The sequence below is a fragment of the Bombina bombina genome, chromosome 6 (genome assembly GCF_027579735.1).
Source record: "Bombina bombina isolate aBomBom1 chromosome 6, aBomBom1.pri, whole genome shotgun sequence".
Taxonomy (NCBI): Eukaryota; Metazoa; Chordata; class Amphibia; order Anura; family Bombinatoridae; genus Bombina; species Bombina bombina.
This window is the reverse complement of record NC_069504.1, coordinates 1,068,620,458-1,068,636,879: the sequence shown is the minus strand read 5'-3', so window position 1 is coordinate 1,068,636,879 and position 16,422 is coordinate 1,068,620,458. Positions and strand designations below refer to the sequence as shown.

General features: G+C 34.9%; 1 protein-coding gene across 1 annotated transcript in view; it reads right to left on the bottom strand.

Moving 5' to 3' along the window:
* Window positions 1-16,422, bottom strand: part of AKR1D1 (aldo-keto reductase family 1 member D1) — a 74,375-nt gene that overhangs the window by 32,380 nt on the left and 25,573 nt on the right. Inside the window, exon 2 of the mRNA XM_053718944.1 lies at window positions 3,881-4,048. Coding sequence (XP_053574919.1) covers window positions 3,881-4,048 — 168 coding nt within the window. The remainder of the gene's footprint in view (window positions 1-3,880; window positions 4,049-16,422) is intronic.

The window sequence follows — 16,422 nt, the reverse complement described above, 5'->3', positions numbered from 1 at the left end:
ATAACAAAGGCTACAGAAATTTAGCACTAATCGTAGTTGGGATCTGGTTTAGCAGTGATGGATTTCCCTTGTTTTTTTTTTTTTTTGTTTTTTTTTTTTTTCTTTCTCTCGCCCCTTTCTTCTATCTTTTTTATTAGTTGTTTTTGACTATCTGAGTGCTTTATTGTTTTTTTTTTGTGTATTTAAAACAGAAAAATTCCAGCTCAGTATCGAATATTGTTTACAAAGAAATTATCAATCCACTGAGAGAAAGTGAATTTGTTGCTCTAATTTGTTTTTGTTCTATAACATGTTTTACCTTGCCCTGCGTGGCACAAAAGGTTGGATTCATTTGATTGTATACTGTGTTGGATACAAATAAATAAATATATATAAAAAAAATAAAAGACTCAGACCCTGCTCACTGTCCATCCATTCTTTGTTCACCAGGTGTCTTTAGAGTAACTAATATCACTTCTGTTTTCTGGCATAATATAACCACTTAGATTAGACTTCTTAAGGTTCTATAAGGTTCTATTTCATGGTTTTTGTTGGCTTCTTGAGTTGATGTTTACTCTCTGCTAGGAGATTCAAGTCACTGCTTCAGGGAACAAGCTTAAAGTTTAATCAGACAATATACCCTTCAACTACACTACTGGATTTGCTGACAGATCCAAGCATTAATTAGATTGACCAGAAAGAAAAACACTAACTCTCTCTTATCTAAAACTTAATAACAGTTTGTAAAAAGACAGGGAGAGAAACTAGAAAGATGGTTCCAGAAATCTGTAGTGGAACTGACAGCGAAACTAATTTATTTACTGAACATAAAACTTGTGCCTTACCACTTCAGCCAATAGATAACTCTGCAGCAGCAGATATAATATTACCCCCCCCCCCACAACCACACCCACACCCACCCAAACACAACAACATACACACACACACACATAAATACCCACACCCATATACACACAGTTATGTCCTGGTGCTGGGGCACTCGCACACTAGGTATCAAAATAGCACTGAAAAAGGGAAATTCACAGACGAAAATGCACTAGAATAATAACTGTTTATTATTAACTTAGTGCAGTAACATAAATCGATAATCAGTTTATAAAGCAAGGTAATGATTAAACTATAAATGCATTACTTATCTTCGGGTTTCGAAAAAGGCATTAATATCAGTGTACAAGACAGGCAGAGGAGTGCAATTACAGCCAGCATAATCATTTAGTGGGACACATGGAGCAGATTTCACAGTTGCTAATGTCTGAGACTTTTCTCTAAGATGTTGCCCAAAACTCTCATTCCCCCTGTTAGAAATGCTAATACTTAACCTACAGTTTAGCAGGTGTGTCTAATGTTATGTCGATCATTTTATTTTGTAGCAACGGGTTAGTAAAACAACAGTTTCTTATAGCAAGGAAAAGATTCTTATTGTAATGCGACACCCCCTTCATTCTAGATAAGAACACTGCTTGAAAACATAAAAACAGAGTGAAAGGCAAATGTAACATTTTGTAAAGGCATATATGATACATATATGTTGTGTGAGAAAATACTAATTGTCTATCCCCTACACTCACACTCACCCACATTAATATACTGTCAGGGACCAGACAGAGACTTGAAATGCTAAATTAATCACACCTTTATTAAAAAAATAACAAAAAAAATTATATTGAATGCCAAATGACAAGCCAGGAGTCAAAGCCAGAGTGAGTAGTCAGACAAGCCAGGCCAGGAACCAAAGCAAGTTGTCAAACAAGCCAGGGATCAGGAACCAGAAGGGATGTAAAACAAGTCAGGTTATACACAGAGTCAGGAACACAGGGACTCAGAGAGAAGTCAGAGACAATGCAAGGGCAAAGGCAGACTGAACTGAGGCACATAAATAGTAAGTGATGACATCATTCTGAGACTGCAACCTGTCTCTCACTGATGACGTTCTCCAGTTAGGCCATAAGAGGGAGTCCGGGTGTAGTGAGCAGCGTTAATCACTCTGCTTCAGACAAGGAAAAAACACAGGTGAACCTGAAATGGCAGCCATGACACAAAGCTGCAAACAACAATCGAAGTCAGGGTGAAACCCTGAAATATACATACACACAACCACATAAACATAGACACACACATAAACGAAAGTAAAGCCTGAGGGCTACAATGCAGATTCCTATTGCTTTATATAACACCCTTCACATTAATACATTTTATAAGGGTTCTGCTTGAACCATTTAGGTATTTTGCCACAACATCACTGGGATTGCATTCCACTGCAAGTAATTAATGTGCAGCACTGGTTTGGGTGAAATTATATCAAAATAATTTGCCTGTGATTCCACACTACTTTTCTGTCTTTTCTGGAGATTACTGCTCTTTTTAGCATGCAGTTCCTTCCTGCCTACTCATACAATATGTGTATTGTGCTTGAAGTTTGTTTATACAGAAGTATTTTTGTTTTAAATCACAAAATCTATACAATTTGACCCCTCATTTGAAAACATTGGATACCAATGGTTAAGGGCCTTCAAGAAAAGATTTAGCAGATAACATTATAACTGTTTCAATGTTGGGAGGCTTCAATCTGTTCTCACACACACACACAAACATATGTTCCTGAAAGCAAGTAGTAAGTGTGACCAATGACCATCACTCATTTCAACCAATGTAAAACTGGTAATTATATTACATATAATTACCAGTGTTATAGCTTATTAACCCTTACAATCACGCAAGCTCTCTCCATTACAATTCTTTTGAACCATTTTGTCCCAATGCCACCCACCTGTGGCACCCATAACAAATATCCCAATAACTGTTGTTTCCTCCCCGTACCATAAATAATGGACTACTACTGTTCACCCTCAAACAGTGACCACAAACATAAAGCTAAATGTTTTTGCTACAATCTTAATCCACAGCTAAATCTAAACCTCCCTACATGACCTCTCCTAACCATGATATTGTAAATAGTCTCCCAGAAATATGGTCCCGATCAAAAAGAGTGTGTGCAAGCTCAATTTTGACATTTAAACAGGGGAGAGAGCCCCTTTGAAGATCTAGAGCTTGGAGAGGACCATGAAGAGGAGGACATGAGACTGGAAGAGGCTAAAGACTAAAAACAACTTTAAATGGACTTTAGGAAATATTAAGATAATTTTTTTAGTGATTTTTGTTATTAATGAAATAATAAATAAAAAATAAAAAAGACTAACCAGTTTTGTTCAAAATTGCAAAATAAAAATATAATGTATAAAATAGGTCATGGTCTGTTGTAGTAATGTACTAATCTTCAGATGTAGTTTATGCCAGAGTCTTAACAGGATATAATACTGGTGCCAGCGTACTAAGAAGGTAAAATGCACTCTACAGGAATCATATTTCAGTATGTGTTTCCTATTTCGGCAATAAGAATGGAACAAATTCTGCTTTGGAGGCCGATGGAATAAAAACCACTCAGTTATTTGAGTGTGTGGATTAAAGCCATGATTAAGAGCCAGGCAAAGTCTGGTGGGCCCCATAGTAAGGACAGTTCCTGGAAAATGAAAACCTTTCATGAACTTTCTTAAGGACCAGGAGTACTTCCAAAGTAAAATGCAGTGTGGATTTTTGTAAGTTTGAAGGACAGTTAGGGCTGTGCCTGTCAATGGCATGACATCTACAGAAATAAGCCAAGTGTAAGTTATGCAAAACATTAAATTCTACCAGTTATTGCACAAACATAAAACTGAATATTGGACAAGCATATTTTAATGTTCACATGTTGGTAATGTTGATAAAAATCATAAACGCATCAACAAATCACAAACAGATGATTTATATATTTCTGTCAAAATAGTAAGGCCAAAAATTCCTGAACGAGTTTGTCTTATGGAATGGAGTCAAGGTTTTGACTTACTTTGCCACAGTAGAAGATGTCCTCTCGTTTCACTTTTCCCTCAGCTATCTTTTCTCTGATGGCCTGCCCCACCTCATGTTCATTGTAGTAGACGAAAGCCCCATCAAAGTGACGGTAGCCAATATCTATGGCGAGTTTTACGGATTCCAGACAAGTTCCTTTAGGAGTCTGCAAGAGAAAAAGACAGTTATTCAGAAAAGTATGGAAATTATTATGTAGAGGAAAATGTAATTGTGTAATTAAAGTAGCGTACATTCAAATTTCAAATGCACATGAATCGTATTAGTTTTGCATTACACATGTATTAGTAACAATGGTTTTAGTAAAAGTTATGATTGTTTCAGTGAGATTACTGTGCACTGCGCATATGTAAATATGCCCTGTGTACCTGCATTCAAACACTGCTCCTGCTCAGAGAGCATATACTGTACTTGCATGTTTAAAATGTGTATGTGCAAGGCATATGTGCATATGCTCCAGAAACAGTGATACTTTTTTTAGAAGAATTTTTGCTAGTTTATGTGTATTGGAGATAATTAATTTATTTTAAATTTCAGTCAAATGCCTCTTTAAATTATAGCAAGCTCATACCTAGATAGGCCTAGTTTTAATTTTCGAGTATATTCTAATGCCTTTCACAAAATCAGAATATACAGAAGACTGAATAAATATTCCTTTCTCTAAATAAAAATAAATCTTAAATTCATTAGCAGATGAGACACAGATCTCACTTAAATTAATCATTTTGTACTTTGATTGTAATATATCTATAATTATATGCAATAAAACATTGCAATATACTTTTATTTTGTGCAGTTTTCATGTTTTTTAAAGGGACAGTAAAGTAATTCAGATTCAGATAGAACATATAACTTTAAGCAACTTTCCATTTTACGTCTATTATCAAAATGTGCACAATCTTTTTCTATGCACACTTTTTTGTGGCACCAGCTCCAACTGAGCATGTGCAAGAATTCATAGAATCTACACATATGCATTTTGTGATTGGCTGATGATTATCACATGATGCAGGGAGTAGGAAACTGACTATTTTTTAAATTTGTCAGTAAAAAAACTACTATTCATTTGAAATTAAGACCTGCATTATCTTTTTATTATGCATTTATTGATTAGTTTATTCTACTGTGTTTAGTTGTCATTTAAAGGGACTGTTTACCCTAAAATTTTCTCTACTGTAATTTGTTTCTGTGATCCATTTTACCTCCTGGAGTGTATTATATTGTTTACAATAGTTGCTTTTACTTTATTTTGGCATTTGAAATAGCTGATTTTTCCAGTGGTATTCCTACCTGAACTCAAAGTTTCCATACTTAAGTATAGGTTAACATGTGTAAATAAGGACAGCAGGATAAATTACACTCCAAGTAGGAGGTAGAAGATATAAAGCAATAAGATATTAATTTTCAATAATTTTTAGTATTAAGCTTTGGTTTACAGAGATAATATAAACAAGCATGTGTAAGAACAAAGTGATAAACTAAGAATATCTGATTTCCCTGCAAGCTCAATCCATGTTGATGGGTTGTGGCTTCAAAGAACAAAACCAGCTATTTCAAATATAAAATAATCTAAAGGAGCAATTTCTCATAGATTTTATATACTTCAGCTGGTATAACAATTGGAAACACATTAAAGTGATGGTAAACGCTCTCCTTTATAAAAACAGATCCGTAATGTTAGTGATATTTTAGATGTAGTTTAATTAATAAGTTGTAATGTAATGAAGATGCGCTATAACTTGCTTTTTAATGTATGTATTCTCTGTGCTCTGCCGCCCACTTCAAAAGTGATTTTTTTTTTGTGAGCTTAAGTTTTAAATTGTTCTCCAATCAGAGCTCTAGCTACAACAAACGTGCCTTATGTGGAGAGCACAGATTGGAGAACAGTTCAAACTGTTAGCTCATAAAAAAAATGTGACTTTTGAAGTGGGCGGCCAGAGCGCAGGTTATTTGAATTTCATATCTATATTAAAAAGTAAGTTATAGCGCATCATTCTCATTCCTGTTAAAAGTGGAACTGCAGACTCCAGACTTAACACTGCTATGTTCAACTCAACCATTGGTTGCACACATTTATAACTGTCCTTAAAGGGACAGTAAAGTAAAAACTAAACTTTCATGATTCAGATAGGGCATGCAATTTTAAACAACTTTCCAATTTACTTTTATCATCAAATTTGCTTTGTTCCTTTGGTGATATTTTTGAAAAGCTAAACCTAGCTAGGCTCAAACTGATTTCTAAACAGTTGAAAACCGCCTCCTAGCTCAGAGCATTTTGAAAGTTTTTCACAGTTAGACTGTGCTAGTTCACATGTGTCATATAGATAACATTGTGCTCACTCCCGTGAAGTTATTTAGGAGTCTTCACTGATTGACTACACTGCATGTCTGTCAAAGGCACTTAGATAAGGAGGCTGTCTGCAAAGGCTTAGATACAAGGTAATCTCAGAGGTAAAAAGCATATTAATATAACTGTGTTGGTTATGCAAAAACGGGGAATGGGTAATAAAGGGTTTATCTATCTTTTTAAATAAGAAAAATTTTGGTGTAGACTGTCCCTTTAAAGAGACACAAAACATTTTGTAATTACAAGACAATTCTGTTGTCTTCTTAGAGAAAAACATCAGCCATGTCAAAACATAAACAAAACACCTTGTTTGCTAGAAGTGTATTTCAATAGCCAAAAAATATCCACCCAATACTTAAATCATTCAGAGGAGCCAATCCGGACATGGGTATGGAGATCTTAAAGGGACATGAAACCCAAAATGTTTAAAGCAAAAAAAACAATGGCACTACTGTGATAGTGATAGGGAACCCTAAATATATATGCGTGGTTTAAATCTATGTATAGATAGATTATCTACATATTAGATTAATGTTGAGCTTGGGTGTAGGTGCTGTGTACTGGATACAACATTTACAAAAACAGTACAAGACTGAGGGTCCCTTTGAAAAAGCCGGCTATTGGCGAAACAAGTCAGGGGAGGTTGGGGAGTAAATGGGCTCTTCTATTTTAATTTGCATGGATAATTAGCGCTTTAAACTTTAGTTTGCAAGTAGGAAGTTTTGTTGGGAATCCTGTAATGTCTTTTATGACACTTTAAATATGAAACGGATTACAACAAAGTATATGCAAACCTAAATGTAACAGAATGTTCCAATGGAGGAATAAATGTAACCTCGAGATAATTACTTTATGTGTTAAATGAGCAGAGGCAGGTTCTAGTATTACACAAGCAGAGGGAGATTAATGGGAAAGTGCATATGTCGGCCAGTAGTGTTAATGCACAGCTGATTCCAACACCTATTTATACAGTGGGATTACTTTATGCTACGGTTATGGTGTTCAGATTAACATTAATCTCAGCTACTTATTGAGCAGCTATTTCTCTCATCTGCTAAACACCTTTTACACTCCCAGTAACTGTTATATATTTGGATCTCTGTGGTATTAAGCAAGGCAAAATGACCATGGATTAACACCGACATCCATTTAAAGGGACAATATACATCCTTATACCCCATATCCTGCATCTTTTACACAAATATATACCCTGTATCTTTTGCACAATTAGTTCTGTTGAACACAGAACTTGGTCTAGGTTGCTTTTCTTGTGTTTTTAATAAACTGCCATTATTTTAATATTGCCTGAATAAAAGTTACGTTTTAATGTTCCTATTTTCAATTCCGCATTTTTTGCTCCACTTGTTCAATTATTTGCCATAGGGAATTTGAGTGCTAAAAGTTGTACATTTTTTCTCAGTCTTGTACTGTTTTTGTAAATGATGAAACCCAAAATGTTTCTTTCATATACATTTTAAACAACTTTCCAGTTTACTTCTATAATCAAATTTGCTTAATTTTCTTGGTATCATTTGTTGAAGGAGCAGCAATGCACTACTGGTTCCTAACTGAACACATGGGTGAGCCAATGACAATCAGTATATATATATGCAGCCACCAATCAGCAGCTAGAACCTAGGTTATTTTCTGCTCCTGAGTTTACCTAGATAATTACAAGTGGCTGGTTATTGCCACCACAACCTCATGGTAGCAATTACCGCTATGCAAATTAACCAGAGTTTGGATCTCTGGTAAATTTTTCAAAAAATGCCCCAAATGCCATCAACATAGAGGACATTGTAGTTTTTTATTTAAAAAAAAAATCTAGCATTTTTTTTTAATAAAAAAACCCCTGCCTTTAGCAGTTTTGGGGCTTTAAAGTTGGCGGGTGTGGGGTGTTTAGGGTTGCCACCTCAGCCATATTTTCCTGGACACTTATGAGTTACACATGCTGCTGGGTGTGCAGGGAGGAACATGTATTGTGTTTCTGGACAGCACTATTCATATTCCTCCCTGCACACCCTGCAGCATGTTTAACTTATAAGTGTTCTGTATTTTAAGGGACGGGTGGCAACCCTAGGGGTGTTAGAAAAAAAAAAATGGCACTGAAAAGTGCCTTTAAATTGCGGTCTATGGGAACTGTGTATTCCCTGTAAATATATATGAACATGCTTATATACATATAAATTTCTGTGTTAATATGTGTATATACAAATATATTAAAAAATGCTGCCCATCGCTGCACTGCGCGAGGTTCTGATGCCGTCTGTGACGGCATCAGAACAAGGCTCCCATAGGAGCCTATGGAAGCGCTCTCTTGTGAGCACAATGCTTTCTAGCTCGCGTTCGCATTGCAATTAACTTGTAATACCACCAAGCATTATCTTGCTCTGGTATTTCAAAGTCAAGTGATATTTTTCGATCCACTTGTAATCTGGCACTTAATGTTTAAACAACAAATACAATAATTAAAAAAAATGCGTATTATTCTCAGCCTTATTTTGATTTGAATACATAATTATATCTAGCATATTTATTTAGTGCTTAAAGGGACACTATACCCAAACATTTTCTTTCATGATTAAGGTAGAGAATATAATTTTAAACAACATTCCAATTTACTTCTATTACCTAATTTGCTTCATTCTTTAGATATACTTTAATGAAGAAATAGCGATGCACACGGTGAACCAATCAGGAGGCATCTATGTGCAGCTACCAATCAGCAGTTACTAAGCATATCTAGATATGCTTTTCAGCAAAGAATATCAAGAGAATGAGGCAAAATAGCTAATAGAAGTAAATTAGAAAGTTGTTTATAATTACATGCTCTGTCTAAATCATGAAAGAAAAAAATTGGCTGTCATGTCCCTTTAATGTCCCTTTAAAAGGTATAGTAAAGTAAAAATAAAACAAAGGGATTTGAAACCCAAATTTATTCTTTCATGATTCAGATAGAGCACTGGTTGTCAAACCTGTCGTCAGGCCTCCCGAACAGGCCAGATATTGGGGATATCTGAACTAGAGCGCAGGTGAAATAATCAGCTGATTAGTAAACATGGTTGTTTTATCTACTCTCATCCAAGGTAATCCTGAAAACCTGACCTGTTGGGGAGGCCTGAGGACAGGTTTGAAAACCATTAAGATAGAGCCCACAATTTTAAGCAACTTTCCAATTTACTTCTATTATCAAATTTGTTTTGTTCTCTTGGTATCCTTTGCTAAAGAGTAAACCTAGGCAGACTAATAGGAGGTTAGGAGCATGAATTTGTCTAACAATCTATGCCAGCAGTGTTTGCAACAATGTTTATAGCAATGTTATACAAAGTTGCAAACACTGCTGCCAGATGCAAATATTACTAAATATGAAGACTTTTTTATTGTCATAGCTATACAACATTGTAAAGCAGCTGTAACATAAGAACGTCTGTGCAATAACAATATTGAAATGTATTAGCTTCACTATATCCTGGTTCTGTGTCTTTATAATAAATCTGAAAAATAACAGAAATAGCACAACTATGAGTTTGGCTGCTTTGGTAATATAACAAAATGTTTATTTTTTTTTAATTCAGCTTTAGAGATTCTGATTAAGAGGTAAAGGAATATGAATTTGCACATTTTTCTTTTCATGATTCAGATACAACTTTCCAATTTACGTCTAGTAACACATTTGCATACCTAGATAGGCTCAGGAGCAGCCCTACTGAGAGCTAGCATACAAAGCAAACAGATCTACGGCGCTTACCAGCCCCAAACGATTCCAATGGCAGCGTTTCTTCAGCGTGTGCACACATCCCAAGTGTGCCGTTACTTCCCAAGTGTGCCGTTACTGAGAGCTAGCACCTGATTGTTAGCTGCACTTATATGCCTCTTGTCATTGGCTCACTAGTACGGCATTGCTTCTTCTGAGCCTACTATTCAACAAAGGATAACCAGAGAACATGGCATGTTTGATAATCTGTCTAAATCCTGAACTTTTCATTTGGGTTTACTGTCCCTTTAAAGTGGCATAAAACACAACATTTTTTCTTTCAAGATTCAGAGTATTACTTTAATTCTATTATTATATTTGCTTCATTCTCTTAGTATCCTTTGTTGAAGGAGCAGCACTGTACTACTGGGAGTATTTATTCTACATCAACTCTCTCCCAGATGGCTAACATATTAGCTCCATTTGATCAAGATAACTAAAGGATACCAGGAACTAGTTATCAGACATGGAATGCCAATTCTTTTATTTTTTGCTCTGATTATTTCTATTTTTGATTCTTCTTTGATACCATTTTTATGTTTTCATTTTAAGACGTTAAACCCAACATGTTTCTTTCATGGTACATTTTTAAAATGACATTCCAATTTACCTCTGTTTTCAATTTTGCTTCATTTTCTTGTTATCCTTTGCTGAAAGAGCAGCAGTGCACTACTGAAAGCTAGCTGAACACATCAGCAAGCCAATGTCAAAAGGCATTTGTGCAGCCACCAATTAGCTAGTTCTGAGTTCCTGCGCCTACCTAGGTATGCTTTTCAACAAAGGATACCAAGTGAACAAAGCAAATTAGATAATAGAAATAAATTGGAAAATTGCCTAAAATTGAACAGTTTAATATGTTTACATAACTGAGTGCTTATTGTTCACATTTACATTTTTGTCTATTTTTCTATACATAATTAAACTTTTTATATTACAATCTTCATGAGTATAACCCTTTCGTGTCGGGTCTAAATTGTCTACATTGGAAAAACATTCCGATGTAAACAAATTGAAAGCACACGATCGTGCATACGATCGCGAGATTTCAATGATGGGATCAGGTCAGGGGGCATCTCTATGATGCTATGCATGCCCTCCATGCCGCGATCCCAATCTGTAAGCGACTTTGGCTTCAGTACAGCCAAATCAGTAGGACGCTCCATGCCGTCCTAATGGCACTAAAGCCCAGCGCAGTTAGGACGGCATGGAATGCCCTAATGGCGGGAAGAGGTTAAGACCCATACAGCAAAAATGTTTTAGACACTGTGTACAATTAAGAAAAAAAAAACTTTTCTAATTTTACTTAAATTATGAAATTTGCTTTACTCTCTTCTCTTTACCTAGTAAACCTACGTAGGTTGATAGGGGCTCAGAAGTGTGCAGCAGTGTTGTAACAATGTTTATAGCAATGTTATACATTTTTTCAAACATTTCTGCTAGAGTGATAAAGATACACACACTGCTCCTGAGCTCTGATGAGCTCATCTAGGTTTATATTTCAACAAAGGATACCAAGAGAATAAAGCAAATGTAATAATGGAACTAAATTAAAAAGGTTTTTTTTTTTTATTATTATTTAACTGCATGCTGTGTCTGAATGATGAAAGTTTAGTTTTGACTTTATTATCTTATTCAACCGCTTCACTCGTTTATTAGTGAAACTGAATGCTTGGGATGAAATTTGGATTACAACCTCAATACTATACATCACATTCACCAACTCCTCATCTACATAATGATTGCAGCTCCTGTGTTGGATTATACCTATGTGTTTAAATACTTTGCAAGGGTTAAACACAGTTATCTAGGGTCAATATTGCAAAAATGAAATATCATGATTTAGAGCATCACATTTTTGCATTACAAATATCCCTATATGAAACAAGGTGATATTTAATAAATATACCTCTCCAGGCTTGCTGTTACAAAGCAATGTAATGTTTTACACATTCTTATATAAATTACAAAATGTGTTACAACTGAGGTTAAACTAAGGCTTAAATAGACATAAAAGTGCAAGAATAAAATGCTCTAATCCTTATTACTTCTGTAAAAAAAGAAATGCCAAAACAAGGGGTCACAATCTTAAAGGGACATGAAACACAACATTTTTCTTTTATGATTTAGGTAGAATATACATTTTAAAACAATTTTCTAGTTTACTTCTATTATCAAATTTGTTTTATTTTCTTGGTATCATTTGTTGAAGGAGCAGAAATGCACTTCTGGTTTCTAACAACAGATGGGTGAGCCAATGACAATTGGTATATATATATATATATATATATATATATATATATATATATATATATATATATATATATATATATATATATATATATATATATGCAGCCACCAATCAGCAGCTAGAACCTAGGTTCTTTGCTGCTCCTGAGCTTACCTTGATAAACCTTTCAGCAAAGGATAACAAGAGAAGGAAGCAAATTAAATAGAAGTCCACTGGAAAGTTGTTTAAAATAGCATGCTCTGTCTAAATCATGTTTAATTATGACTTTACTGTCCCTTTAAGTTAGAGGGTAGCAGATTCAGGAGAAATGTGTAGATGCTTATTTTTAAAGAAAGAGTGGTGGATTCATGAAATAAACTTCCAATAGAAGTGGTAAACAAAAAGGACATGCAGAAGGCTCCTAAGAAAAACTAACCTTAATATTGGTAGACTTGATTGGTCTTTTTGGTTCTTATCTACTGTCAAATTCTATGTTCCTATCTGCTATTGATTGTATAACTATTTGTTTTACCTGTGCAACGTGGTTAAACACATACTTAAAGTCAGATATAGAGCAGCAATGCACTACTGAGACCAATGAACGCATATGTACCTAGTCACCAGCTAGCTTGCTGAGCCTAGCTAGGTGTGCTTTTCAACAAAGGATACCAAGAAAATTAAGTACATTTGATAGCACAAGTGAATTAATAAGTTTCTTAAAATTGCATGATGTATTTGAACCATGAAGGTTTTTTTTGTTTTTTTTTTACTTTTCTAAAGAAAGAAAAGGGTTTCAAAGTATCCTGATAGTGTCACTTAAAGATCTCTAAAGAACATGGAAATACACAATATGGTCTTCATCGTTCTTCCTTCTTTTTACAAGACCACACAAAGGTGTCTGATATTTACTGTGTTATATTAAACTATTTTTTATCTCCTTTTATGGTGTTGCACCTCGTTGTGTCTTTGTGGTGTATTCAACGCCAGTGTAGTTGTGGGGAAGGAGCAGCCTTGGAAAAGGGGAGAGAAAGTGCCTTTAAATTACTATATATATATATATATATATATATATATATATATATATATATATGTGTGTGTGTGTGTGTGTGTGTGTGTGTGTGTGTGTGTATATTATTAATTAATTTAGCTTAATTGTTTTAATTATTGTTTTTTGAAATTTTATGTTCTGTAGCACCATAGATTTTCTTTACATTTCAATATGCAGCCTACACTTCAATATAGCGCTTTTGCGTTTTAAAGGGACATGAAAACCAACATTTTTCTTTCATGATTCAGAAAGAGTGTGTCATTTTAAAAAACTTTCTATTTTACTTCTATTATCAAATTTTCTTTATTCTCTTGGTATCTTTTGTCGAAAAGTAGGGATGTAAGCTGGAGCACTATACGGCAGTAGTTTGGAGAACTAGAGGGCAGCAGTATTTCCTGTCATGTAGTGCACCAGACACCAATACCATGGGAATGAAGCAAATTTGATAATAGACGTACATTGAAAACTTTTTAAAAATTGTATGTTCTATCGGAATTTGTTTAAATTAAAAAATACTCTAAATTTAAAATTTGTGTAAACTTAATCATATTGCTGCCTTTGCTGCAACTACAGTTCCCTTCCATCCTTATTTTGACTCCTGAATCCCAATACTTATCTGATCTACTGGCTGCCCAGTAATGAAGTGGTTTTTCAAAGTCCTGCAAGAAGAAAATATAAAAGCACAGTCCTAAGTAGTCCATAGGTCAGGCAAGTAACTGTACACAGGGTTGAAATAAGGACAATGGGGAAATGAGTGGCTGCAGACGCAGCACAATATACACAATTTAGTGTCCCTTTAAGAGGGATTCCTTTAGAAAGTTTAGTAAGCATACTTATTTTGATTTAGTGAATGTATGCTTTTAAAGGGACAGTCTAGTCAGAATTAAACTTTCATGATTCAGATAGGACATGTCATTTTAAACAACTTTCTAATTTACCTCTTTCATCGAATTTGATTTGTTCTCTTGGTATTCTTAGTTCAAAGCTAAACCTAGGTAGGCTCATATGCCAATTTCTAAGCCCTTGAAGGCCGCCTCTTTTCTGAATGCATTTTGACAGTTTTTCACAGTTTAAAGGTGTTAGTTCATGTGTGACATATAGATAACATTGTGCTCACGCACGTGGAGTTACCTAGGAGTCAGCACTGATTGGCTAAAATGCATGTCTGTCAAAAGAACTGAGATAAGAGGCTTAGATACAATTACATTGGTAAAAAGTATATTAATAAAACAGTGTTGGTTATGTAAAATGGAAATGGGTAATAAAGGGATTATCTATCTTTTTCAACAATAACAATTCTGGAGTTGACTGTCCCTTTAAGAACCTCAGCTTTGATACTCTGTGTACTACACTAATCTTTTCAAGCAATACAACAATGTTAATGAAGAACATCTAGTTCTGGCGATCAGCTTCAACCTATTATTTTGTGCTTTACAAATTATAGTGTAGCTGATCAGCTGTTCTATTATTGTACATGATGTTTTTTCACTCCTGAGGACTTAAAACCACCCTTTGGCAAACTTCTGTAATGTGCGGCTGGATATTAAACTCTCATATAAAGTTTACAACTAAAACCAGAGCAATTGTTTTATTAGCGGCTGAAAAATGCAGGAAGCCTAAACTTGTGGATATTGTGAATGAGTTAAAAAAAAGATGTAGAAAAAAAAACCTTTTGTTAAATTAAAGGACTATTAAATACAGAGAATGACATAATCAGCAAATGCACAATAAAAATGCAATACAAGAGCACTTACTCTGAATTTTAATGACAAATTTGCCAATTTGCCATCTCCTGTATCATGTGAGGACATCAGCCAATCACAGACTCATATACGCTGTGAACTCTTGCACATGCTCAGAAGCAGCTGGGGCTTCAGAAAGTGTCCATATAAAAAAAAAACCTGAGTTTTATTTGATAATGGAAGTAATTTGGAAAGTGTTTTACAACTGCATGCTGAACCATGAAAGTTTCCTTTTGACTTTATTGTCCCTTTAAATTAGATTTTTTGTCTATTTTGTATTTATGTAACAGCCACTCTTCTACACCTCTTGCAATTTACAAGCTGACCCTTGTGTCCCTTTATAAACTCTCATATATTAAGAGTCGCATGAGAGTGAATTCACAACTACTGCTGAGACCCTCTGGTGTAAAATATTTAAAGGGACCCTATAGTAAAAAATAAACTTTCATGATTCAAATAGAGCATGTGGTTTTAGAACACTTGCCAATTCACTTATATTATAACATTTTGCACCCTCTTTTCATATGCACACTTTCTGATGCACCAATTCCTATTGAGCATGTGCACAAGTTCACAGTGTATAAGTATACTAGTCTGTGATTAGCTGAAGGCTGTCACATGATACAGGGGGCCAACAAATGGGGGGGAATAAATTGTCAAAATAAAAAAAATGATCCGCTTATTTGATTTAATATTATTGCATTCTCTTTTTATTATGCGCTTATTAATTATGTAATTCTACTATATTTAATGGTACCTTAGGGATCATTATGGAAAATACTAGACATGTCCTGCACTAAAAAATTTGGTTTGGTCGAATCTTTCAGAACAAATATTTGTGGAAATTAGTCCCCCCGAATATTTCATCTGCTGCACTATTCGTTATTCGTTTTAAACAAAATGAATACTGAATATTCGTGGAACATTTGCATTAGTTTTTGTGAAACAAAACTAAATGTTCCTTTGATTATATACTTACCTAATCCAACCCTTCTTAGAGCCCCTATGCCTCTTAATGCAGACTGGGGCTCTAAGAAGAAGGATAAAGATTAGTGCGGCTCTCCAACTCGATAGAGGAAAGTATTTTAGCCCCTACAGGCAATGTAACCTTTTAATGCCGTTATGTCGTTCTATTCCGTTCTAACCGTGCTGGGCTTTAGTGCCGTTATGACAGAATAGAACGCCCTAGCCAATTGGCTGTCCTGAAGCTAACGGCGCTTCCTGGATGCGATCACGGTCTGGAGGGCGTGCCTAGCATCATAGGGACGCCCTTGACCCGATCCCATAACTGAAATCTTGCGATCGCGTGATTTCAATTTGTCTTCATCAGAACGTTGTTCCGATGTAGACAAATTGACCCTGTCATGAAAAGGTAAAAGAAAACAAATGAATACTGACAAATTT